Source organism: Agelaius phoeniceus, chromosome 2 (assembly GCF_051311805.1).
Source record: "Agelaius phoeniceus isolate bAgePho1 chromosome 2, bAgePho1.hap1, whole genome shotgun sequence".
In the NCBI taxonomy this organism is placed as follows: Eukaryota; Metazoa; Chordata; class Aves; order Passeriformes; family Icteridae; genus Agelaius; species Agelaius phoeniceus.
The window spans coordinates 19,824,235-19,848,835 of record NC_135266.1 but is presented as its reverse complement, the minus strand read 5'-3'; the positions used below and the strand labels follow the sequence as shown (position 1 = coordinate 19,848,835).

At 41.7% G+C, this 24,601-nt stretch overlaps 1 protein-coding gene across 4 annotated transcripts in view; it reads right to left on the bottom strand.

The window, feature by feature from the left end:
• ARHGAP6 (Rho GTPase activating protein 6) overlaps nucleotides 1-24,601 on the bottom strand; it is a 317,190-nt gene that overhangs the window by 142,583 nt on the left and 150,006 nt on the right. The window contains exon 1 of one of the 4 annotated variants that reach the window (XM_077173171.1): nucleotides 16,927-16,944. The exons of 1 other annotated variant lie outside the window; for it this stretch is intronic. Coding sequence is in view for 1 of the 3 variants with exons in the window: in XM_077173159.1 (XP_077029274.1) it covers nucleotides 16,578-16,622 (45 nt within the window). In the remaining 2 variants the exon portion in view is untranslated. Of the gene's footprint in view, nucleotides 1-16,577; nucleotides 16,771-16,926; nucleotides 16,945-24,601 lie in introns of those variants that run through there. 2 more of the 4 variants (XM_077173159.1, XM_077173160.1) reach the window with 2 other exon arrangements.

Here is a 24,601-nt window from a genome sequence, read left to right as displayed (position 1 = left end):
TCCAAATGCCTTATGCTGTCCTTAAAATCATACTGGCATACATTTCCTTTTAACATTTTGCTAAGTGCTACTAAAACTTTACAGCCCTGGGGGAAAATTATGTAGGAGAGAGCTGGCACACTTACACTTGAAACAATGAGGCATATGTAGATCTGTTCATCCTTTACCCATTCAGATTCACAGCAAACAAAAAACACCTTGACTTAATGTAATGTCATCCATAAAATTTTGCAAGTATGAATTACATTTCCCCCAGAAATGCAATATATCCCTGGCAAGCCTGCACAAAGGGCCACTGCTTAGCACAAGATAATGATCCTAAATCCTAAGAGTAGCCATGCAAGAGAGGAAAAAAGCCAATATGAATTTTAAAAAAATATATTTAATTTCAAAAATAAATAGGTTCACAAGATTCTCTTTAAAGCATATGTACTGTTCTGACTTCTTAGTTGTATGTTTTCTGTTTTCAGAAGTTTAGCAAAACAAAAAGAAGAGCACCACTGAAGTGAGTTAAGAAGAAGACTGGAAATGTTCACATTATTTAAGCTGGTGAGGTCATCTCTGTCAAACATCTACATTCCAGGCAGACATGTGCTTTTCCCATTGATGATGTATCCATAATCACTGATAGTGAAATGCAAAAGTTGAAGTTTTCCTCCAAATTAACATATCCATCCAAAAAAGAGTTACTGTCCCAGGAGTAGTGGTGCAAACAAAAGGAACCTGTTCATATGAGCAGAGGGTTTGCCCATGGTAATGAACATTTGCTTCACCTGCTGTGGTTGAATGTGGCAGGGACACACCTAGGAGCTTCCTCCACTACTACCAGTGCCAGGAGTTTTTACAGCCCCTGGGCCAAGGCACAGAGGCTGAGAGAAGCCTGGGGGCTGCAGCAGCTGCAAGGCATCAGTGCTTGGGCTGTGGGCTGGCTGCCAGATCCAACAGCACCAGGGTCACCTCGTCCATGCCCTTCTCTCTCCTATCAGTACTTTGCAATTTCTCCTCCTTTTTGTCCCCCATTATCTTCAGTTTGCTGTCTCCCAACTGCACCTCTCCCTCTTCTGTGCCCAAAACCAAGCACCATTAACAGAGACATTTAAAGAGAAACTCCAGCAGAATGAGGAAGATGAGGTAGGTCCTTGGGTTCCCTCTCCTCCTCCACCTGCAGAGGCAGCAGATCTCAGTCTCTGAAATGATGATTTGTCCTAACTAAGGAAGAGCAGAATAAATTGATTAAGGCAACAATTTAAAAGATGGGAAATAAAAAGAAAAAAGTAAAGCCATTAGCTGAAAAGGTTGCCAAGAGCAGTATTCATCTAAATGAAGAGCACTCGGCATTGATGTCAGCTGCTAAGCTTGGGCTCCATTTATAGTTGGGGTGAGGAAGGGATCATGACAGAGGACATTTTCCTTTGACTTCAGGCCATGAAATGAGCTCCTGTCACTCTGCTCTCACACTGTGTGTGAAGTCCACCCCTGAAGAAGGCAACAAACACATAGGACAGTTTCTAGGCAGAGACACAGAATAAGGGTGCCCCTCACAGCAGAGCCAGCATCCTTTCTGCAGGCAAAACAAAATGAAGGAAGGAAAGCTTGGATAGCTAACAGGCCAGCAAAAGTGCAGTTTCAGCTAAAAGCTCATATATTCATGTTGCCCCAAGAATAAATTTAAGTCAATATGAAAAGTTGGTCGCAAGGCTCTGGAAGAGCCCTTTAGCTGAAGCAGTGAACTGAAAAAGCCACCCAAATTCTGAGACACAGACCCTGCTGTGTTTATCTAAGAGGGTACACGTAGCTGTGTGCACCAGCAAGGGGCAGGGATCCACAGCTCAGGAGGGGGGCCCATGTCTTACATTCTGAGATATTGGCCAGGTGAATTCTGCTAACTTTTCAAGTATTTTCCTTCCCAAGAAATCACTTTCCAATCTTAAGCAATTATGAAGAGTTACAGGCTCAAAGACTTCTTATAAAAAGTAACAATAAAGCCAAACAAATATGCTTCTTTGAAACTTTCAGGAAAAGGATCAGTCCCCTAATTTGCCAGAGGTGTAAGTAATAATTGCACTAGCATGTTTCCAGAGTGCTTTTTATCTCTTTGCTATTGCTATTCTCTTTGAAGAAGAAGCAGATTCTCGGGAGAACAATAATTAATAGAGTCAGCCTAAAGATAATTTCCTCCAGTCCCTCTGCAGTGCTAAATTGCATGAGTCTCCAGGAAACAGAGTAAAGTGGACAATATAAAAACAATCTAAACCTACTACAAATGGGAGAAAGATGTGTGCCAAAGCAATGGGGGGCATGTACATGTTTAAGAGAGCTCCACAAAAGCTGCTATTTCTTTGTCTTTTTCTTTTCCTGTTTTCCTTGATGCACAAACCTACAGAGATTTACTAAGACTAGAAGTACATGTTTCAGAGGTCATTTGGGAAGCAATTCAAAGACATTTAAGATTCAAAGACATGTAAACCTATGGAAAGTGCAGGTGAGCAGGGAGACTACCAAACAGTCCTGACACAAGTATAAGAAATCCATGACTAAGAGACAGGATTGTCACACACCTTCCCCTCAGAATAAGACTAAATGGCAGACACACTTTTGATCCCAAAGTAGAGAAATCACACAGGAGCATCAAAAGAAGGCACCAGAAAGCAGGCTGTGAAAACTAATAAAGGACCTCAGAAACTTCTGGATGGATTATTTTTATGCCTCAGATCCAGCCTATGTGCTGTAGAAGAGGCACCCTCCTGCAAGCACAGCTACAAGTAAAAGTGCAGCAGTGTAATTTCTGCAAGTTCACCTCTGTTTTACTAATACACATACCTGGCCCTTATCTTTTTCTCCAAGTTGGTATAGTGTTCATTTCTGTAACTAATGCAATTACTTCTGCTGCTGTCAAAACCGCAACTTTTTCTTCTTTCTTTTTATTTGATGAAAGTTAACACTGGAAAGAGAAGATGTTTAAGGAAAAGGAATTCTGAGAAATAATTATACCAAACTCACAGGTGAGGTTTCAGTAATACTAACACTGAAAATGCCACAACAGTCCATACTCACAACTGGGGATTAGAACAGCAAATCTAAGCTTGCATCAGAACATGGCACGCCGCTCTCTGTTTTACAAGATACAAGAAATGACTGTTCTCATAAAGGAAACATTTTTAAATGGATAGCTGAACTTAGTTTTGGGAAGGTAACTTAAGCATCTTCCAGCAAGTGTGAAGAAGCTTTGTTGCAACCTCAGGAGGCCAAGCAGCAAGCCTTGCTCTCTCCTCCCATGTGGTGGCCATTGATACCAATGACTTTTGTTAGAAACCAACTGTGATGTGGAGATTGGGTAATCTTATGGATAATCTGAAGTGAATCCTTCCAACAGAAAATACAAGAACAGTATAAAAAACACACGCAACTAATACATTGTAATACACATTCATATAGAAAGCAGACAAGCTTGTGATTACAAAGATCTATCTTTCCCCAAAGAAACATCTTTTGAGCATTGCTCCTTGCTAACATGATGGTTTGGCCTTCATGTACATGGGTATGTCAGCAGGGCTGCTTATGAGAATGTGTAATTCAGCCTCAAGTGCTGCTCTTGAGTGATGCTGATGCCTCAGTGAGCAAACAAATCTGCAGCTGAAGTCTGGGAGAGCTATCAACCCGTAAGACTAATGAAAACCAAGACATTGGTAAGTAGTTGACAAGACTCAGGATTCATGGAACACCAGAGGACAGAAGTATTTTTTCAGCCCTTTCTTGAGTGTCAACACAGTTTCTATACAAGGAATTATTTTAAAGTGTTACTCAGACAGAGATGGCACCAAACACTGGTGTACACTGGCCAAAGGGGCAGTGATCCTGCCAGCAGGAACGGAGCTCAGGAAGAAATCCAGCCACACCATCAGCAGGACTGGATCTACAATGCCCACCCAAACACCACATTACTTCTCTTGTTTGAAACAAATGTGAGCAGGTCAGGATAGTCCTGATTTCAGTCTTCACTATATTTGCTTATTTATAACCACTGAGGCTCAAAGTGCCACTGGTAGAGGCTGGGGCCATCTGAACTGCATGTGGCTTAACATGGACATAAAGGACTCCCAAATGCAATGAATTTGCATCATAAGACATAATTATAATGGTGCCAGGGAATCCAGAGCCATTCATTTACCCACTTCTGCTTCAAGCAGGGAAGCCTTGAGGAGATTTGAAGAAAGCTCACATAAAAGCAACCTCATTTGCCTGATGAATGGAATCAAAATGTCTGTTTCTTTGTCTGCTTATTTGGAGCCAGATTGAGAAATTGCACTTAGAGTTAAATCTATGTCTAAATACCTAAATACGCACTGTTATGAGTCAGAGTATTTATTGTTGCCTTGCTCCAATCACCCTGCTGAAGCTGCATTCAAGCTTGCTTTAAAAGGGATCCACAAAGATAGCTAGAGGCCAGTTTAGGCAAAATAACAAGACATTAATTCCTCATGGTAACTCATCCCAGAATAAATGTGACCTCCCCTTTTTCCCCCTTGATTTTGCATTCTTAATAGATAAATAGAAATTCTACTGAGTTCACAGAAAACTGAGTAGTACTACCATTAGTGGGAAAAAAAAAGCTTCATGGGAGAAAACAGCAAGATGAATCACCAAGAACATAACAAGGTTATTTGTGAAAACCAAGGAAATACGTACACACTCTATTACACATTATTGCTTCTAAATGCACCAAAATGCATTAAGCACTTTACAGAACAAGCTATGTACAAACTCTGCTCTTGTCAGTTTATAAATCTGGCTTCATAAACACTGAAACCATCCTCACCCTTTGTCAAGCAGCCATATGACTGCTGGGATTTTCAGAAGCAATGACTGAAATCTGCTCTCCGTTTGGAAGTTTGTTTTACACCAGACCTTGGGAGCAGAGCTGCACTGTTTCAGAAAACTTCGGTAATATATACTGTAAAGAAAACATTTGTCCATGTAAAATGAAACCTTGACTCTCCTGGCCTTAGGAGAGAGGCAGTGTTAGACAAGAGAGCAAACCTAAAGGTGTCTCAAACACACAGGACTATGACAATCTGTACAAGAACAAGGAGAAAAACTAAAGCAGTCATTTTAACATCAATCTTTGCAGCTGAAGGTCATTATCTGAGTTTGAAGATTTTAAACCAAAGCCTCACCTTGCAAAAGGACACCAGCAAAATTAAAGGAAATATAATTAACAAATGGCAACAGCATGAAGATCTGAGCTCTAACAACTCTAAATTGGGAGAATGTGTATTACCAAATTACATACGTAACTTGGAAGAAGTGAAAAACTTTGTTATTTCCTGTGACTTTTGGTGAAAGGGACACTAATCTGCAAAGCCTCACACATTTAAATTAATAGTTATTAACAGCTAATGTAGGGTATTATATGGTATATGGAAAGTTGATCAAGAAGTGTAAATATTCCAACAGAAATCATACAGAATGAGTTAGGCTGATAAATGTGCTCTGCACAGCATTTTTATTAAAAATTGTTGTGCATAATCTACAGAGCATCTGTATTTCACGATGGTTTATTTTCTCACTTTCTTGCAAGAGAAAGAATTTAAGAGAGCTTTAAAATAAGCAATAGATAAAAAAACATCATCAGAAACATGATAGTAAAGGAAAGGAATTCAATAATACTTCTTCAGCTGGAATTTCAGGCATGAATTCTACATAAAGGGCAAATGATTTAAACAACTAGTACAAAATACAGTAAGATAGAAGTAAACTCTGATTAATATTGCATGCTAGCTAAAGGAACAGACACTCTATTTGCAAGCATAGATAATAATTGTAAGGACTTCCTAGCAATAATATTTCTTGTCAAACACTTTGATGTTATGCTCAAGAGAGAGAGAGAAAACAACAGCAGCTTGTTACTAATCAGATTTCCTCCCTGTGTACATTTTAGTTACTCTTTATTTAAGGTAGGGCAGAAACACCGTCCCCTTCACCTTCTTCAATCTTGCTGAGAGAAAAGGAGTTGCAACAGCAAAGAATCGTTTTGCTGCACAGCAACAATTACTGGGTATTATCTGGCAATGCCATACAAGAAAGAAAAAAAGCTGGCCAGATGAACAGGGCCAGCTCCTAGTAAAGGTATCTTTTCAAATTCAGCTGTACAGACCTCAAAGTTGCTGAAAGACAATAAATTTGACAATCAGCCAAGTAATTCTTTCCCATCACTTCACAGAAGATGACTAAAGGCACCTATGACATATTTAAGGGCACAAAAATAGTTCATGCTTACCTGGGTTTGAGAAAGCCTGCATCAACAAAAATACATAATGGGATGACTGTACATGGATGATGGAAATGCAGAAAGGAAAAATGATACAAACTGATGTGACACACAGAATTGACAAAGTTAAAGTCATAGCCCTGTAGCAAGGGCCACAGTCTTGACTCGAGTTCAGCCTAATTTAGAGACCAATAGGCACAACGGCAATTTTAACTCATGGCCAGAAATGCTGTTCTAGTACTGAAGGGTTTAAATACTCTCCAGCCATTGTGTATACTCTCTGGAAGTAAAATACATAATTCAGCATCACTCACAATAAACTATCCAAAATTGTGCAGAAAGACTCAGTAGCTGGAAACTCACAAATTTCTCATAGAAAGAAATGCTTTCAAGATTACAGTGCTATCAGAAAATAAAGACTTGCAAAGATCACTTCCAAAGCCATGTAGTGAGATGACCATTGTTCATTTGAGACCTCATAGCAGGAAGAATGCCTCCTCAAAAAAATATAGTTAGCCAGAAGGGAAATCATCAACTGATCAGCATCCAAAAAGGACAAGAGCATCTCTTCTGTAAATAAACATAAACAACTCTTTTTGTTACAATAAAGTAACAAAAACATTTGACAGAGTAATATACAATGTACATTACTGTGCAGAGGACTGCACAGTTTGCTGGTTTTACCCTTTTTCTCCTCTGTATTTCTGACAGAGGTTAATTCTGCCCTCTTGCAACATTTTATCATAGTAAATTCCTAAAATTTAGGAATTCAACATTGCTTCACATGGGCTGTGCATTCATGCATGGAAAACCTTGACTAAAATGCAGATACATTCTGGAAGAAGACAGGTGAGGGGTAATAAAGCTCAAAAATTTGCATTTAATTAGTCCACTTCCTATGGCCTTAGACTGAATTTCAGATTTACATCAATCTAAATCAGACCTTGTGAATACATTTCAGGGTAAGACATGCAAAAATAAATAAATAAAAAATTTAAAAAATAAAAAAAAAAGTATTTATAGTATTTATATAAATTCAGGCCTCAGTAACTCTGAGAACAAAGCTCATCGCTAGCAACTTCATTTCTTCTGGCCACAGTGTCCAACTGCAGGCTCACTCACCACAAGGAAACAAAGCAGCCCAGAATGATGCACCAGCAAGACCCTTGCCCAAGAGACAAAACTGTGTGTTCTGAACTACAACTGAGCAGGAGTTCACTTTCTGCTGAAGAAGGACTGCAAACTGCCTCTGGAAATCCCAGTGGCTTTAAATCCAAAACTACCAGGTCATGCTGAGAGCCGGACTGACTCATGCACTTGTGTGACATTGCAGTTTTCACTCCTGGAAAACCTCAGCTCGTGTCCATCACGTACAGCTGGAAGTGAGTGGTGCAATTATTCTCAGCTGCTCACAGTCTGTGTCACAGCTGGCAGGCAGCTCAGGTAATTCAGCTCTTCAGGTCACAAGGACAGGGCTCAGCAGCTGCCCTGCTCCTGAGCTAAACAGAGGTGTTGGAATGTGCTGCCTGTCACCCAGATAATGCTGGTGCATCTCTCCAGTGAAAACCCACCAAACCCACCACTGAGATATGAACCTGGGCTCAAGACATGAACATGTTGCATCCCTCACTGCAGGGGCAGCCCCTGAGGCTCACATGTGCTTCTCATGGGTTGAACCAAAACTCCCTGGTCATTGCTGCTGCCTCTACTTGTGCAATACACTGCAGACACCACAAGAAGTAAGAGATTCAGCAGCTACAACTCTGAAAGACATGCAACCTCCAGTTAAAGGCCAAGCCATGTACTTCCCCTCCTGCCACCTGTTCCTACCATTTGCCCAGATGTGCTCAGAGGACAGAACAGGCTGTGAACTTGACAACAAAAGCATTCATGAAGGAGACCACAGAAACACACACCTGGGAGAGGAAGCAACCAGCTAATCAGGGGGTTCCTCAATTACACATAGAGATCTCTGCTTGCAAACAAGAAAACCCCTCTGACATTCTACCACAAGTTCCTCAGTGCCATACTTTGCAGTAAAATGAATCACTCGTTTTTATTTGAGATAACTTTCATAGAAATTGGGAATATTTCCAACATTCAATATGTGCAGCTACAAAATCTGACATTTAAAGGGATATATAATAACAGTATGCAAATATTAATGACAGTCTGCAGTGATACAGAACAAGAACCATTTACCACAAAAGAAAAAAATAAACATTTAAGGCCAGAGCACCAGTTAAAGGATGGTTTTATCCAGAGGGTCGCTGGAATGTGAGACAATCTGCCAAGGGAAATGGAGGGTGTGGCCTCTGCACAAAGTTGGACTCCACATCTGTTCCATGAGCTGGGACATATTTCAGCAAGAACAGGACTAGGCTGCAAGTACCTATGGTTTTCTTCCTGCACAATTTGTTTATGGGTTTGCTTTATTTGCTTTATTGCCTTTTTTTTTTTTTTTGGTATGTAGAGATAGCTCTACATACTGTGCTCATTCAAAACCCCACCTGGAAAGCAAAAATACATTTCCAAGTTTTTAAGCAAGTTTAATCAAACAATGATCTTCAGATTCTTTTCCACAGCTTGTGTTTAAACAAAGTGCTTTGCAAGCCTCAGGATCTTTATTAATAGGACCAGACTGGAAAAAATACAGTAATCACACAAATGAGAATTTCAGCCTGCAAAGATGCTGGATCCATATGCCAAGTCACATACAGATGAGTGTAACAGGACCTTTTACAAACTAACAGGAAAAAGGGAAAAAATACTCATCATTAAACACCATTTAACTCATCATTAAACACCATTTAACTGCATCAAACCTGACATGCCAAACCACACAACTGACTTTGTAAATATTTAAAACTTTGCAAGTATTACTCCTTTATCAACATCAAAAGAAGACTACAGCAAGTTTCAGGAGATTAGACAGGCCAAAGTCTGGGTGCTACAGGTATACTTAGTTATACAAGATACTTGATTTCAAAGCAATTGATCATCCACAGTAAACAGAAACAGTGAAGACTGGCTCTAATCGACTATAATTACATAGAACTGTAGTAGTTATAAAATCACAGGATCATCTATCTTCATGGCAGCGCAGCAAAAGTGACTGATAATCAGATTCATATAAACTAATGCACATAAGTATGAGGCATTATTTAGAAGTGAACAATTCAATTGTATGATTTAATATTAACAGCCTCCAGTATAATTTCCACAGCTTCAATCACCTGTTTCAAAAATGTAAAGCATCCAAGTATGAAATAACAGCAGGCAGTTAAGATCAGCACTTACTCTTCCTGCATACCTGAGGGCACCACAGCCTGAAAAACCCAAACTTTACTTAGGTTGCCCTTAGCAACTGAACACTAAATACAGTCTATTTAAGTACTGCTGTAATATTCAATTTTCCATCAGCATATCATAACATTTTTTGATTTAGTAGAGAATATATTCAGAAAATCCTTTTAAATGTGAGGTATCAATAACACTTAGATAGTAAGCATTAGAAAGAAAAAGCATTACTTACTTTTCTTTTTGAGTCAGCCATGCCTGATAAGATCCAGGTATCTCCCAAGGGAGTACTAAGGTTTGACACCCCTTTAGAGAAACTTAATGTGAACCATGTGGACTTGTCAGCCAAGGCATGCTACAGAAAGGCTGTCAGATTCTTTTTGTAAGCAGTACAATGCATGCAGACCTCCTTTATTCCCTAGACAAGTAAAAGCCATTTCTCTCCATAAAGTGAAATGTCTTTCCATATTCTCAAATGTCATAGAAAGGCAGCAATAGTGTGGAATTTGAACTCTGAGTACATCTTTTCCAAGTCACTAAGAGTTCAGCTGTATTTCTGCTGCAGGTAGAGGTACTCCATTAGAACAAGAGCAGCAAACACACCTTGCCCAGAAATACTAGTGGGTGAATAACAGATGTCCTTAGCAGACAAATGAAAGAAGTTCAAAAATTCCTGCTTACATGATGACACGTAAACCAGAGTATTCCTTAGGTGTCATTTTCATTTCAAATTTAAATTCTAAATATATATGAAATTTTGAAGAGCTGTAGCCAGCAGAACTACTTTACTACCTATAACTCTACAGAAACACATCTCCTGAGTAAGTAAATTTCCTTCCTCACAGTTCTACACAGACATTTGTGCATAAAAGGTAACCAATTTGCAACTGAAGATAAATACAAGTAGAACCAACTACCTAAATATATCTGTGACCTCAATCATCTTCCATTTACTTCACTCTTCAGGCTGAAAGAAGTGTGAAGACACATCAGCAAATTTCAAAAAGCTTCTGGAAAACAGAACTGGAATACAAACAATCAGCTTGTGTGGGGAATATTGACTAGGTGGAGTTCAACATTTTTACTTCAGGGTAGTTCTGTATTCACACCACCATCATACCTGAACAATCACTAAGGCTAGCATGCTTCCACACACAGGTTCTTTAGGAAGAGAAGTATTTCCACAAGGGAAGAAAGAAATTGAAAAAGGACCAGAGAACAGCCTTGCTCTAAAGTCACCAAAAAAGACATAACAGAGACTGAAATCCTCATCTTGCACTTCATCTACATGGCTAACCTTCATTCCAGGCACAGGTGCTGATTTTAGCCAAGCATGACCTTGCTGCTCAGGCAGACCTGAGCCCAAAACTTTGCAGAGGACTGGTGCTGGTTGATTCAATTCTCCTGGAGAAGCTGTATCAGCATAAACCTTCCTGGGGAAGCACAGCACCACATCTGAGCTTAATGATTGTGTGCCCCTCTGCAGGGAAACCATGAAGATCCACTCACGTGGGAGTTTTATTAAACAGCCTCTTTGCAAGTACTATTACAAGAACTGTAATTGCTCTGCAGGGTCAGATTATGCTAGAGACAGACAGAGATACTGAATAAAGGGAAGCTTTACCTCCTGCTGTCTATACACAGGGTGGCCACTTTATCTGTACTTTAGGCCACTTATATTTCTGTACAGTGTCTGGGAGCAGACTAATGAACCACATCAGAGCACCACTAATAAACCAGAGTGTGGCTCTGCACCTAACCTAGCAAGTCCTGACCAACTCCACCTGCATCTGCCCCCATCTTTCTCCTGCACATGAGAGGAAGAACAGTGATATCCACATGTCAGTGAAGAGCTCACAGAATACATGAGGTGTTCATGAGCTATAAAAAAACAGAATCTGATCAGAATGGAAATCTACTTCCTGTAACTTTTTAAAATCCTGCGACACACACAAGCCCCTTGCTTCCTGGATTCCAGCTCTTTGGTGTTAACTCATGGCTACTTTGCATAGCAGATAAAAAACAGCTGGACTCACTTCAAATTCCATCAATCCCAATCAAAGCTTGGTCTTGGTGTTCATACTGAGTGACAAAGAGAGCTCACTTCCTATATTTATACATGCTCTTTAGAGATTAGCAATAAAAGTACTTTCAAGCATTGCAGAAGTGCAAGCATGAGTCACCACTGTCACTGGGAATTTCACCCAAATGAAGAATGAAGCACTGGGCTCAACCTGCCTCAGAAATCATATTCCTCCTTCCAAAAAATCCAACATGCATAAGGTGAGGTAAGTCCTTGACAAATACAATCCAAGAATCAGATGCCAGAAATCTGACATTTAACTATTCCTCTACTGCTAATTGCCTCTTCTGTAGCTTTCTTATTTTGCTAATTTGATAGTTTTCTTCAAAATTTCCTAATTTGAAAACAACACCTACAGAGCAATTAAACTTCCTGAACAAGTTAACTCTGCTTGTGACTACTCAGGATAGGAGAAAATAAGCAGCTACCTTTTGTGAAGTAGAGATGTTTAAGATTTTTTGATGGGCAGGAACTTACTCTCCAGCCCACAGCCTGTCCTCAACCTCACCAAACCTAAGCACAAAAATACACTATGATTGATCTGGATACACACTGGCCCAGCCTGGTCCTATGCTGTTTCTTGCTGGCAAGACTGTTGGGAAGAGAGAGAAACCAGTCAAATGGTCTAGGGGAAGACAGCACACTTATTACTCCAGTAAGATAAATTACTTGTAGGATTTCCTACAATTATGGTAACAAATGTGGTCTGCTTGTGGCATGTAAGTTTGTTGTTAAAATCCATGAGTGCCTGAAGGCTCAAATCATAAGGCAATGTGTCCTGAAATCAGAAACACAAGGAACTGTCTTTAAAAGAGGATTCTTGCAAAACACAAGCAAGCCCACAGGAGGATGGCAGTGCTTGGGTCCTCCTCACAAGGAGATTTTTACCATCCCAGTTTACAGCATCACCACCAATCTTGCTACTCCACCTTGAATTATTCTAATATCTAATTCTTATGAGGTACAGTTATCATTACTACAACTGGAATATTGGAGGAAAATGTCTGTTATCCTCTTTTAACTCCCTCTGTGCTCCAGAAAGCAGGAGGTTTCCTAGTGTCATAGTTTCCAGTGAAAACTGTTTCTTCTGTTTTCTCCATCCTTCCATGCAGACTCATGGATTTAAGACACTAAAGAGGGAGCAGCAAGCCTGCCTATCAGCCCAGCAAGGGTCAGCTGGGCACAGGCTGAGCAAACACACAATGCAATGCCCCAAACACTGCTGGAGGCCGGGAAAAACTCCTTCTTTTCTCAAAATACTCTCCAATGTCTGAATTTGAGGTGACCTCATTATCACCAATAGATTCAGAAGCTTAAACCAACTCAAAGTTGTGTTGTCCAAAGACTCACATATCCCTTCCACTCTAGATGCCAGAACACTCAATTTTTGGCCCCAAGAAAGTCTCATATTTTCTCCTTAGATGAATTCCCCAAGGTATCCTTCAAGCCATGGCAGCCACTTCCAAATCCCAGCTCCTCCCCATTTTCTCATATTCCCTGGTGAAAGGCAGTCAGAGTTTCCTCATCAGGGTAAAATGTCCTTTCCCTTGAGGGAAATCCTTTCTGGTAAATGTTTCAAGACAAAACAAGATTAAAGATATTACACTAAGATTAAAATGGCTATATCCAAACCAGCTCATTCTCCAAGTTTCCAGCTTTGAACCACTGAGGGACCAGTTGATTGGGCAACAGCTGAGACTGTTTTGAGTCTTTTTGTCACAGGAAAAAACTCTACATCTCAAGTAACCAATGGATCTCTCTGGTGTTTTAGCCAAAATACATGAAGCAGCTTTTTAGCTCCCTATAAAGCTACTAAAATGGAGGGGAAAAAAAAAGAATTTAGCAATAAACAAAAAGAAATCCTGAGTCAGGTATCCCTTTTAATGAAACTATATGAAAACTGTTCCTGGAACATTTGGAGATTTTAGTATCAGTTACAAACACCATGATACCAAAAAGAGCTTTTAATTCAGAGTAATTTAGCCAGATCATTAATGGACAGGTAAACTAACCCATGTCTAAAAATTAAAGAGTACAGTTTGGCCAGGCAACATACATCAAGAATGAGATACTATTTACCTTTCTCTACGTTTTCATAAAAATGTCATCTAAACATATAAGAAAGGGAAAAGAGTCTTTGGACTAATGAAAAAATATCAGGAGGGAAAAAAATTGTTTCTGTGATCTAATGCAAGTATAACTATCTCCCAGTCTGCATTTTGGTTTGTTTTTCTTACACCTACTCCTTTAATAATATATTTTTATTCATTTTCAACTGGCTGGTTTCTTTTAATTTACTTTTCACTGAAAACAATATTTCAGCATATTAAAATTACCTCTTTGCCTGGTGGAGTTTTTAGGTAAGTCAACACCAATGCCGAGTTCAAAATCGAACTGTGACATAATGATCAGTCATTCCACTCTCACTTAACACACACAGGATCCAATGTGCTATAGGTGATGGGATCATAGCCACTGACATAACAGTCTTAAGCTATTAAGTCTGTGTTTGCATAAGCTATGCTTGCAAACACACCAGGAAGCCTCAGAATCACAGTGCCATCCCTGTTGATTTATGGCTACATTATTGTGTTGCACTGGCTGTAGCACATTGCAGAGCTCAGGGGCTAGTACAGCGGATGGAATGTCCAAACAACACGAATTTTCCAAGTTTAGCAGACTCTAGCTTGGTCCTGAGGCTCAAATACCCTCCAAGCTGAGAAGCACCAGGAGCATATTCCCCAGTTCAGCATCACCTGAACAAATGCTGTTTCCCATGCTCTGTCCACCCTAAGACATGAAGCAAAGCAAACAACTGGGGAAGACTGGGAGACTGCCCTCAGAAGCACACTGCTGTTTGGAACAAAGATGCCAGTGCATCTTCTATGAAAACCATGAAATTTTAATTATCAGTCCTGAAAATCCGAAGAGAAGCTCACCACAGAAATCACTATAATTTCTTCTGCCAATAAATTAATGGCTATTAAATGCTATAACACTGCATAATTTTTATTTCACAGTTATCAAAACAATCCAAGAACTTGATTTGTATTTACACCACGCAACTACTTAATGAGAAAGGTACTTCACTACATTTAAGCAGTAATTACTAAGGTCTTAAAACAAGAAAGCTCTACAGTCTTAGCTCATCATCAAGTCAACACACTTTTCTTCTCATCTAGGTTTTTCACAGACTCCATGTTAAGCCTACGCATGGATTATGCGCAGTATCCAGACCCCAATTCTCCAGGCAAGCCAGTGATATCAACTATGTCACTTACCTCCAAGATATAACTATGTGTTGCTACTTCATCATTGAAATATATCCTCAAATAGTAAAAAATACTTTGAAGTTTCATTCTTAGGTATGCAATTTCCCTTTTGCTGTGATATACAGCAATCAAAGACCAGGGGTCTTGTCAAAGGGCTAATGGTCATCCGATATGGCTGGCCATCCTTTTTCCCTTGCATGCCTGCTGTCCTGAATTCAATGCACTACCTGCTGCTGGCTCTGGGCATAAAACAGGACTGATACCCAACTGACAGAAATAATAATGTGTTTGCAGCTAGTAGTTAATGGTAGACTGACAAGCACAATCACAGGAAGTAATAAAAGTTTCATGGTGCTAGCATGTGACGTGACTAGCAGTGGTCACCAACACATTGAAATACTCATGGCACCATTACCCTGCTGAAAGAAGTGGTTCCAATTTGTTTGGTGTATGACCACTAGATTCCTGATGAAATCACTACCACTACAAAGGTATTTCTTTCTATTAACTAATTTAGCTGACTTACCATTACCTCTAAAAACTCTCATATTACTACAGAAGCTGAATGCACTAACACCTACAGTTGAGTGGGTACAAAAATATGTACAGACACAGACATTAAACCCTGCTGCCCAAAAAAACCCAAGTAGTCTCTTCCAAATTGTTTACACAAGGTTTTAAAAATAAAAGAGTGTATAAAAAGAAGTTTAATTTCATGTCCAATACTGAAGGAATCAAAGTGAAGCAAGTAAAAAAAAAGCACATCGCAATGTATCCCGTAATTGATACAATCAGAAATCCATCAACCCATCCCGCCAATCCAGCAGCCGTGCTCCCAGGATCCCAGGACCAGCGAAGCAAGCCTGCTCCGACTGACAATTCCCACACAACTTTAACAACAGCAATAAAAGTATTCATCACTGACATGGGTGCAAACGAGAGCGGCACCAGCCCTTGCATGCAAAAGCAATAACTCGTGCTGGAGTTTATTTATGACTTCAGGAGAGGAGGCAGCTGGTTGTTTTTACGCGGCTTATTTTTTTTTTTTTCCTTTTTTTTTCCCTGCCGGAGCAAACGAGAAAATGCTCCTAATAAGGCTGGTGGAAGTGCAGCGGCTTCTCAACAGCACCAGCTCTCGTGAAGGAAATTAAATAAAGTCTGGTGTTATTATCGGGAGCGGTGCCGGAACCAGCCTCCGAGAGCCCTGCCGGTGCCGGGCTCACCCCAGCCCGCGGACGAGAGCAGGGCAGCGGGGCCGGACTCGGGGCTCCCGGGCTCCCCGAGCGCCTCCGTGAGCCGGAGCGCCCCGCTGCCCCGGGGAGAGGCGGCACCGCCACCGCTCCTGCCGGCTGCAGCCCGGCTGCCCCGCGCCCGGCACCGCGTCGCCCCCTCCTTTATTAATTAAAAAATATATATTTTTATGTCATCTCCGGCAAAGCGCGACACTCCCAGGTGGGAAAGCGGGGAAAAAGCTTCCAGCTCAGCGCCGTGCCTGCAGGCTGAGCGCATCAAGTCCCCGCCGGGGCAGGACTGCAGCCACCTCCCCCTGACCCGCGGCTCCGCGCCTGTGCGGACGGACAGACGGACGCTCCCACCACCCCATGGCACACGTGGGCGCCCCGGCCCGCGCAGCCCCCTCCCGCCCCGCACTCACCGCGTAGCGCAGCGCCGGCCTCTCGCTGAACACCGAGTCCCCCATGGGCGCGAACGGGCGGCCGGCGGCGCCGCTGCCTCCACCCGGGCGGCGCTGGCCACTGACCCTGACCTGCCGGCCGCCGCAGCGCTGGGTTCCCGCCCGGCAGCCTACGGCCCCCGGCGCCCCTCCTCGTAACTCCCGCCCGCAGCCCGCCCCCGGCTGTCCCCACCCCGCCGCGGGAGCCGGCAGCCCCTCGGCAGAGCCGGGCGGCAGCGGCAGGAGGCGGCTCCCGGCGCCGCCGGAGGGGCGGCGGTTTCGCTTCTCCCGCCCAGCGCGGTGCCTCCCCGCGGCGCTCAGCCCGGCGCACCTGCGAGCCCTCCCCGCGCGGGCGGCTCCGGCCCCGGCTCCGGCCGTCCCTGGCGGACAACGACGCCGGCTCGGGGCCCGCCGCGGGAGCCGCCCCGCTGTGCCGAGCCCCGGCCGCCCGGCAGCCGCGGATGCAGCCGGGCCGTCCCGCAGCCCCGGGCAGCACCGGCCCCCGGCAGTACCTGGGGGCGAGGAACCTGGTCCTGCAGGAGAGAACCTAAAGGTGAAGGAGAGAGAGACGAATAAAACATAACTTTCCTGTTCATGGTTTTACAGTGCGTACTTTCAGTGAACTGGCTCGTGATTCTTTAACACGTAGACTTTTCAAAACAAAATGCTATGTCATGGCCTATTTGTTCTTTCATGAATGTGTCTTTACAAACTGTAGAAGATCAAACACATTCTGAAGGAAAATTGTATTTTGCTGTGTTATATAATTAGTAGTGACTTCTGTGTGACTTGCCTGGGGAGATTATTCCATCAAGTGGAAGTGTTTAAAAATGTATAAACCTCCCTCAGCTAAGCATAGCCTAAGCAGAGCCTAGGCCAGGCTACATGATTTCCTGAGCCCCTTTTCACCCTTATAGTAATTTTTAAATGCTCTGTACAAATCTTGGTAAGGGCAGCAACCCCCCCAGTTACTCTCAGCTGTTTTCTGAGGAAGTGGCTTTATCCTAGTGCTGCATGACATAAATGGAATTCATCAGTTTCCAACCTACAATCTAGGCATATGCCACTAGTCCATCGCATTATCTCAAAACAGAGGTAGCACAGTACTTCAGGGAAAAAGGAGAAGGTATTTTGAGAAAAAAAAAAAAGAAATGTGTACAATATCACAAAATATATCCTGAAAAGATAAATCAGTTGAGCCAAAGTTTTTATGTGCTCTAATGCTGATGTACTGTACTCAACAAGCTTTCAGTTATATGGATCTTCCATGGATCTTAGTCCCTATTGCAGAGGAAATAATCTCTAAGTGTTCCCATGGACAGTCAACTTGGCGTGAACAAAGAACACAGTATCTGCATTTACCAATAAAGTCCATTTTTGTCTCTCGGGTGAACAATCTGTGCTACTCCCCTTCCTGGAAAACAAGGCAGGGTAGATACTTGAGCAGTTGCAGAGCATCTATTGGAAAGCAGCACCCAACAGAAAGAAACCTTATATAACAAACTTCAAATCATGAGAATCTCCAGGCAGGTAGGCGGGAAAAAAAAGGGTAAAAAAATAAAACCCTGAATGCCTGATTTTCTCTTCTATATTTCTGCTTCTTATTTCAAGGAGATGTTTTCAGTTGGGAAACTCTGCATATATCATATGTTCTGATTCCCAATATTTGTTTGTCTGCTCTGCAGGTTTGACCACAGAAAGTAGATGAGCAAGATGGGAAGAGGTTTGCAGGATTTCTGTGCTCAAATTCTATACCATCACCAGCTTCTTCTAACCACAGATGCAATGCAAAAGGAAATGCAAAATATTGCAAAAGGATTAAACAGGGGTGTTTTTTCTAATAAATACCCCAAGGTGAAAAGAATAGTATGGAGGAGAGCAGAAACCCCAGTCGTAGAGAAGGTAGAGGAGAAGCAAACCAATAAAGGGAGAGATGCAAAACTTAAAGAAAACAGAGTAATTCAGGGAAAGGGGAAAAAAACAGGAAGGTAAAGAATGCCCTAGAGGGAGAAGCCAGAGAGGGGAAGGACTAAAGGTGAAATTTTGCAGGTCAAACTTGTTTGGCCTAGAAAATCATTGCCACTGAAAAGGAGAGTCTGCCTCCCATTAACCCTCTTCATCCCCCTCTTCCAGCCACACACTGCCACCACCTCCCTTCCCTCTGCCTCCCTCTGGCTCCGTGCTTCTCACAAACCAATACAGCAAATGAAGCACACACCTTTCTTTCCATTTAGCAGACTGAATCAGCCCTCTGAGGGAGGAGATGAGTGCCAGAGCTGGCACAAAAGAAATCTGGAGACTGTCTAGTTGGGAGTAGGATACTGGGGGCAGATGAAGAGCATGCATGGAAGTGCTTTGCAATAATAACAGGTTGTTACATTGGTGCAGCTAAGATTAAATATAAAGAATACATGATAAGGAAACTGCAGTTGAACTTTTTATGATGACAAGGAAGAGTTATGAGCAAAAACTTACAGATTGGGAGGTATCAACCCAGAAAAACGCAGGTTACTAGATCCGGTCTTATTCTGTACACATAATATAAAAAACAGGGAGAAAAAAGTCCTGTGTCTACCTCGTATCAGAATTTAAAACTAATTGGAGACTACAGAAGGTGTTTTCAAAGGCCAGATCTCAACAAAAGCTTTCTGGATTTTGAACACAAGCTACTGTGGCTGTGATTAGAAAGCTCCCTTACACTGTATTTATGGTGGCCAAGGAGTCTCTGATTTCAAACTGCTTAGGGTTTGGAGCCCACCCTGGTCTGCAGTGAAGAGGAACACACTGAGCTGTACTACTCAGTTGCCTGCAATCATCTGTTCCTCTCTTCAGCCACTTAGCAGCCAAGATTTACAGACAGATCTTTCTGGCCATTCTGATTACATTTTACCCTTTCACATTCCATCCTTATTCACTTATGATGCATTCATGATTCCTCCCAGCTGTTCCTTCCAAATTTTCTTTCTCCTTTATTTACCTGATAATGTGTGCCCAAGGAATGCATGCAGCTCACTTTGGGAAGTGTAAACCTTCCAGGTCAGTTTCTCTTAAGAGAGGATACAAAGCATCACAGTTAGCTTCCTGTATGTTCATTCCAGGACAACTCAATCAATTCATGCTTTCCATGATTCCCATTGTGGCTGTTCCTTACACAGCTTTCAGGAGCTGTAATGTGGGCTTTACACCTGCAAACAGATTTCATTAAATCTGTCACTCCTCTCCTGTGTATCATTTGTCATTGACAACAGAAAAGAAGAATGAACAGCTTCAGCTAAAATTTAGTTGCTTACAACACAGCAGCTGGGAAATGAGTAGGTAATGGAATCTTACCTACCTGATCATTAGTGGAGCCAAGTTTTGTTTTTCCAATATTACTGTAGGAACTGAGTGCTTTCTCAACAGTAACTGCTAATAAACAAAGGAAAATAGCTATACAGTTTCAGACAGCACACAATTATGAAACTGGAAAGAGACTTCTCTACTTCTCTGCCATGAACTTCACCTAGAGCTTGTGACTCAAGGTGTCTGATGTCTCATCAGATGAGGCAGGAAAAAGTTTCCAAATGCATCCTGTTTTGGGAGGGCAGCCAGCATGGTCCTTACTGCAGTAAAGCATTTGTCTAACCTGAATGAAAACATCTACAATCTCCATCTCAGCTTACCCCCCTATGCTTCCCTCTTCCACAGGAAGAAGCCCACACATCTGGTGTGTATGTATGTCACTCCAAGTAGACATCTAAAGTAGGACACAGAAATTGAAGTGCTACTTCAGAGGGAGTCCATGACAATCAGGTCAGAGGCTGCCCTTCAGGCATCTGCAGTTAAGTGAGGAGAAGCCCACCTGGGAGACCAGCTATTAAAGCTCACCTGACTTTCAGAGAAGTCCTTAACAGTCTCAGTGCTTTGGTTCTTTGCATACAGAAAAGCAGGGGCTACCATACAGGTAAAAACACAATCAATATCTTCAGGTGAAAAAGCCTGAAGCAAGCATGAAGGTCTTGTTTCACCTGACCTTTCCAATCAATAGTACATGAATGCAGCTTCCATACAGAGGTAATTCCACATCTGGAAAAGACTCACCTCTGTGCCTGCTGAACTAGAGTCAAGAGTGATACTGGCAGCACACTTCTTCCTTGGGGAATTAGCACTTTTCTTATCCTGGCCAAATGTTCATTCAGTCACTACAAGTAATGGTTTAAGTCTATTTCCCAAAAAGAAGAGAGAGAAAAGATGACAGACAAGTATATGAAATGCATAAAGTTCCATAAACAAAACCTAGAAACTAAGGAATTGGAATTTAGGGATAATACATTACAAAAATATTTTGTTCAGAACTTTTTTCTTTTATTTATTTGCTACCTATCAAAATATGTTGATAATTTCTCACCAGTTTGTAACAGAACTTAGGGAAATCGTACTTAATGCCCATGAAGAATGAAGTGCCACCTCACTCCTGGAGATGCTTCTTTACAATAATCATGCAAATCTTCTTAGACAGAAAGAAATCCTATTTGGAAAGGACTTGATCACTGTGATTTCCTCGATGTCTGAAAGCTCTTTATATGAGACCTAATACATGAGAAGAGTGTGACCCTGTTACTGCTCTCAAGGAGTTGCCCAAGTTGGTGAAGCAGAAGTGAGTGCCCTATTCCTGGGGGCTGGTGCAAAGCAACCTGACTGCAAACACTTATCTGTGCTTGCAGCAGGTGCTGCAAGGAAGAGGAACTGCACCTTGTGCACACCCTGGAACACTCCTGCACGGCCAACGCCGAGGAGCCCTCGAGGGCAAACTAGACTCCAGGTTACAACCTAAAGCTGCAAAGTGTGCTGTGCAGAGGGGCAGGAGTAGCAGCTTTTCTTAAGAGTGTAATCAGTACATATCTAGAGGAGGACCCTTGACTCTTCTCCATGCCCTCTGCCTGTGGTCAGTCAGCCAGAGCTGCCAGAGCTGCTGCTGCCTGATGGGGCATCAGCCAGGAAAGAGCAGCAGCAACAAATGTAGGCAGAGGGAAAGGTGAGAATCAAGACAACATGGCCCGGGGCCAAAACCAGCTGTTCTGGTAAGCACTTGATACAAGAAATGGACAACCCATGGAGCAATCCCAAGGAAAACCTTTCCCATAATGTGAAAGATGCTAGCAAACATCCAGGAGTTTGTTAGCACTGGTGTGCTACCAGAACCTCACATAGGATAAATCACTACACTTAATTTATAAATCCCTATATATATGCATACTGTATAATTGACTCTTGGTCAGTGGTGTCCTACATGTGTTACTGCATATTACTGCACTATGAGTTATCAGCAGCATGGCAAAGAAATTTAATCTAAAATACTTTTGGTTTAAAAAAAGGTTAAATTTCTCTGTATCCCTTACATATGCACAATGGTCTCTGTTTTCAGCATCAGTGAAAATTCACTAGAATATCTTTAAACTAAAACTACAAACCACTAACTTGTAGGTCGAAAACACAGCATAGCCTAAAACATAGCATAAAATATAATTTCAACAAAAATTAGCATTAACCCCATGGGTCACTAGAACTCATTTGGGTTTTAAAGCTGCAAAAGAAAATACCAGTTATCCTGTCATATTTTTCTCGCCTTAGAGGCTCCAGTTTAAATAAATGTAACCATTCACAGTTCCATGTGAAGATGAATGACTAGGTTTCAGGCCTAATTTTTTTTTAATGTTTGTTTTTCCTTGCTGACACAGACCAAGATAAAAATAAGGGGAAGAATGCCGGGGTTGGGGGAGGTGGGGGGGGAAAGGGGCGAGGGGGAAAGAGATGTAACTTCCAGGTTAAGAGTATCAAAACAGCTTAGGACACTTAAGCATGCAAGCCAAAATCTCAGTGAAGTCTCATCTCTGTAAATCATACACATCTGGGAAAATAACAATTCACTGGAAGATTTTTCTAGTTCCTGAGAGTGGGTAGATCTCCATGTATTTCCTTCCTTGTTTATCTCCTTGCAACTCACCTTCACTGTAAAGTAAAACCGGGCTGTGCTCTCACTAGCAATTACCCTTCTCCCTTAAATGTCTTCCAAGAACTGAAGAAGGAGAAAAACACAATTTTCTTTCATTACATATGACTTTTACAGAAATTGCAGCTATATAAGAAAAGTTTTTAAACCACTAACTTGAAACAAGTCACTCACAGATACATTATCTGGTTGCTCAGACTAGAAAGAAGAATGCTTATCAACAACAGACAGAAGCATGGGCTCCTATCTAAATTTACCATCTAAATATTTGACAAGAATTTAGGAGGAGGAAGGGCTCTTTCACAAACCAAAAGTTTATTCAAAATTGTTTCATGAATAGTATGAGATTGTTAAAATCCATTTAGTCTGCGGACTAATAACTACACAATAAACCTCCCAAGAAGTAACGTGACTACTGTACATTTTGATTTAATGTTGTAATTCATAAACCAGTTTTGCAGTGTAAAAGTAATTACTTCAAGACTGGAACAAGACCAAGCCTCTTGTGACCCACAATAATAATATTCATAATGTTAACAAACGTCTTCAAATGAAGTCATTGTTTAATACATTTCAGGCTATATGTGAAGTGGTTACAAACATCATGTTTTTGTAGTTGTCAATAATTTGGGAATCATGTAAGCAGATGGACATTGTGTTCTTCTGGATTTCAACTGTAAATTAAGAGTCAGGGTATTATTATTCATAGCATTCACTGAGGCTGGTTGAAAAGCTAGTGTTCCAGCTGAGAAGGAACTTTGCTTTTCAAAATTTGACTTTCATCTGATTGAGTCTAAAGCCAACATTTTCAAAGTTTTTGTGAACTATTAATTCCTATACTTTTTTTTTTGAGCCAGATAAAGACAAATCATGAAGCAGTCTGCTGGTTAGCAATGAGCCTGACAAAAATTCCTCTTTTCTCTGAGCCTGGCAGAGCACTCATGCAAGCTGCCCTTGGAGTGACAGTCCCTGGGAGGCATCCCAGTACATCTCTGCTCCAGGGCAGGGAGCCTGGGAAGCCAAAAAGGCAGCCTGAGAATTACTATGGAATTAGGATTTGCCACAGTCCTGTGAAGCCCTGAGGTGTTGGCACTGACAAGCTGCAGGGCTGTGCCATCTCTGGCGGTGCCAAGCCCTGGCAGGCAGCCTGTCCTGTAGCTGGGGAGGCCTCTGCAGAGCAGTTCTGCCAGCCAGCCCACACTGGGATTGGAACTGAGAATTTTCAGGATCACTGGGCCTGGGCTTGGATCGCCTGATGGACTTTACCAAAGATATACACTCTTGAATCAGTCCCAGGCCTTGGGCTGTGGGACAGCCCAGGAGGATTTTTTCCCAGTCAAAAACCCAGAGTGTCAATGCAGCCTGCTTGTAACTCAGGAATCGTTTTCCCGGATTGATTAGAAGTGAATTCAAGGAGTTGCAAATGAAATATTTGTAAGCCAGTAAATCAGTTTTCCCCACTATAGTAAATTTCTACTCATTAGCGTGATTAATGACTTCTGAAATGTATCTTCTTTTGTATTTATGAAATAGAATCATATCCAATAACCTCACACATTGAGTTCCTTATGAGGTATTTTGAACTTGTATATATGACTGTCCACTAAATTAGCAATGAGCATCTTTACAGAGTGCTCTAGCAATTTACATTCACTGTCTGGTTTTACTCTGAGGAACAGGAATGGTTACAATTTCACTATGTGGAGTCTGAGGGTTTCAAGCAGTAATGAGCTTTATTTAAGCATCATTTTCCCTGGCCATAAGTTTATTGTTGCTTTCACCTTGAGGCTGCAAAAGCATCAAAGCATATTTTTTTTTTTAGTAAGAAACTTCAGTCACCTAAAGATTCAGGAATAAAAGTTTCCCTGACCTGACAAGTGAGAGAGAATATGAGAGAACAGACTTCAGTACTCAAAGAGGAGATGGAGAAATGCAAAATGTTAAACACTCTGGATGACTCTTACCCTAAGTCTAAAAACATTGTAAAGGAGTTAGGAAAAGAACAAACAACAACAAC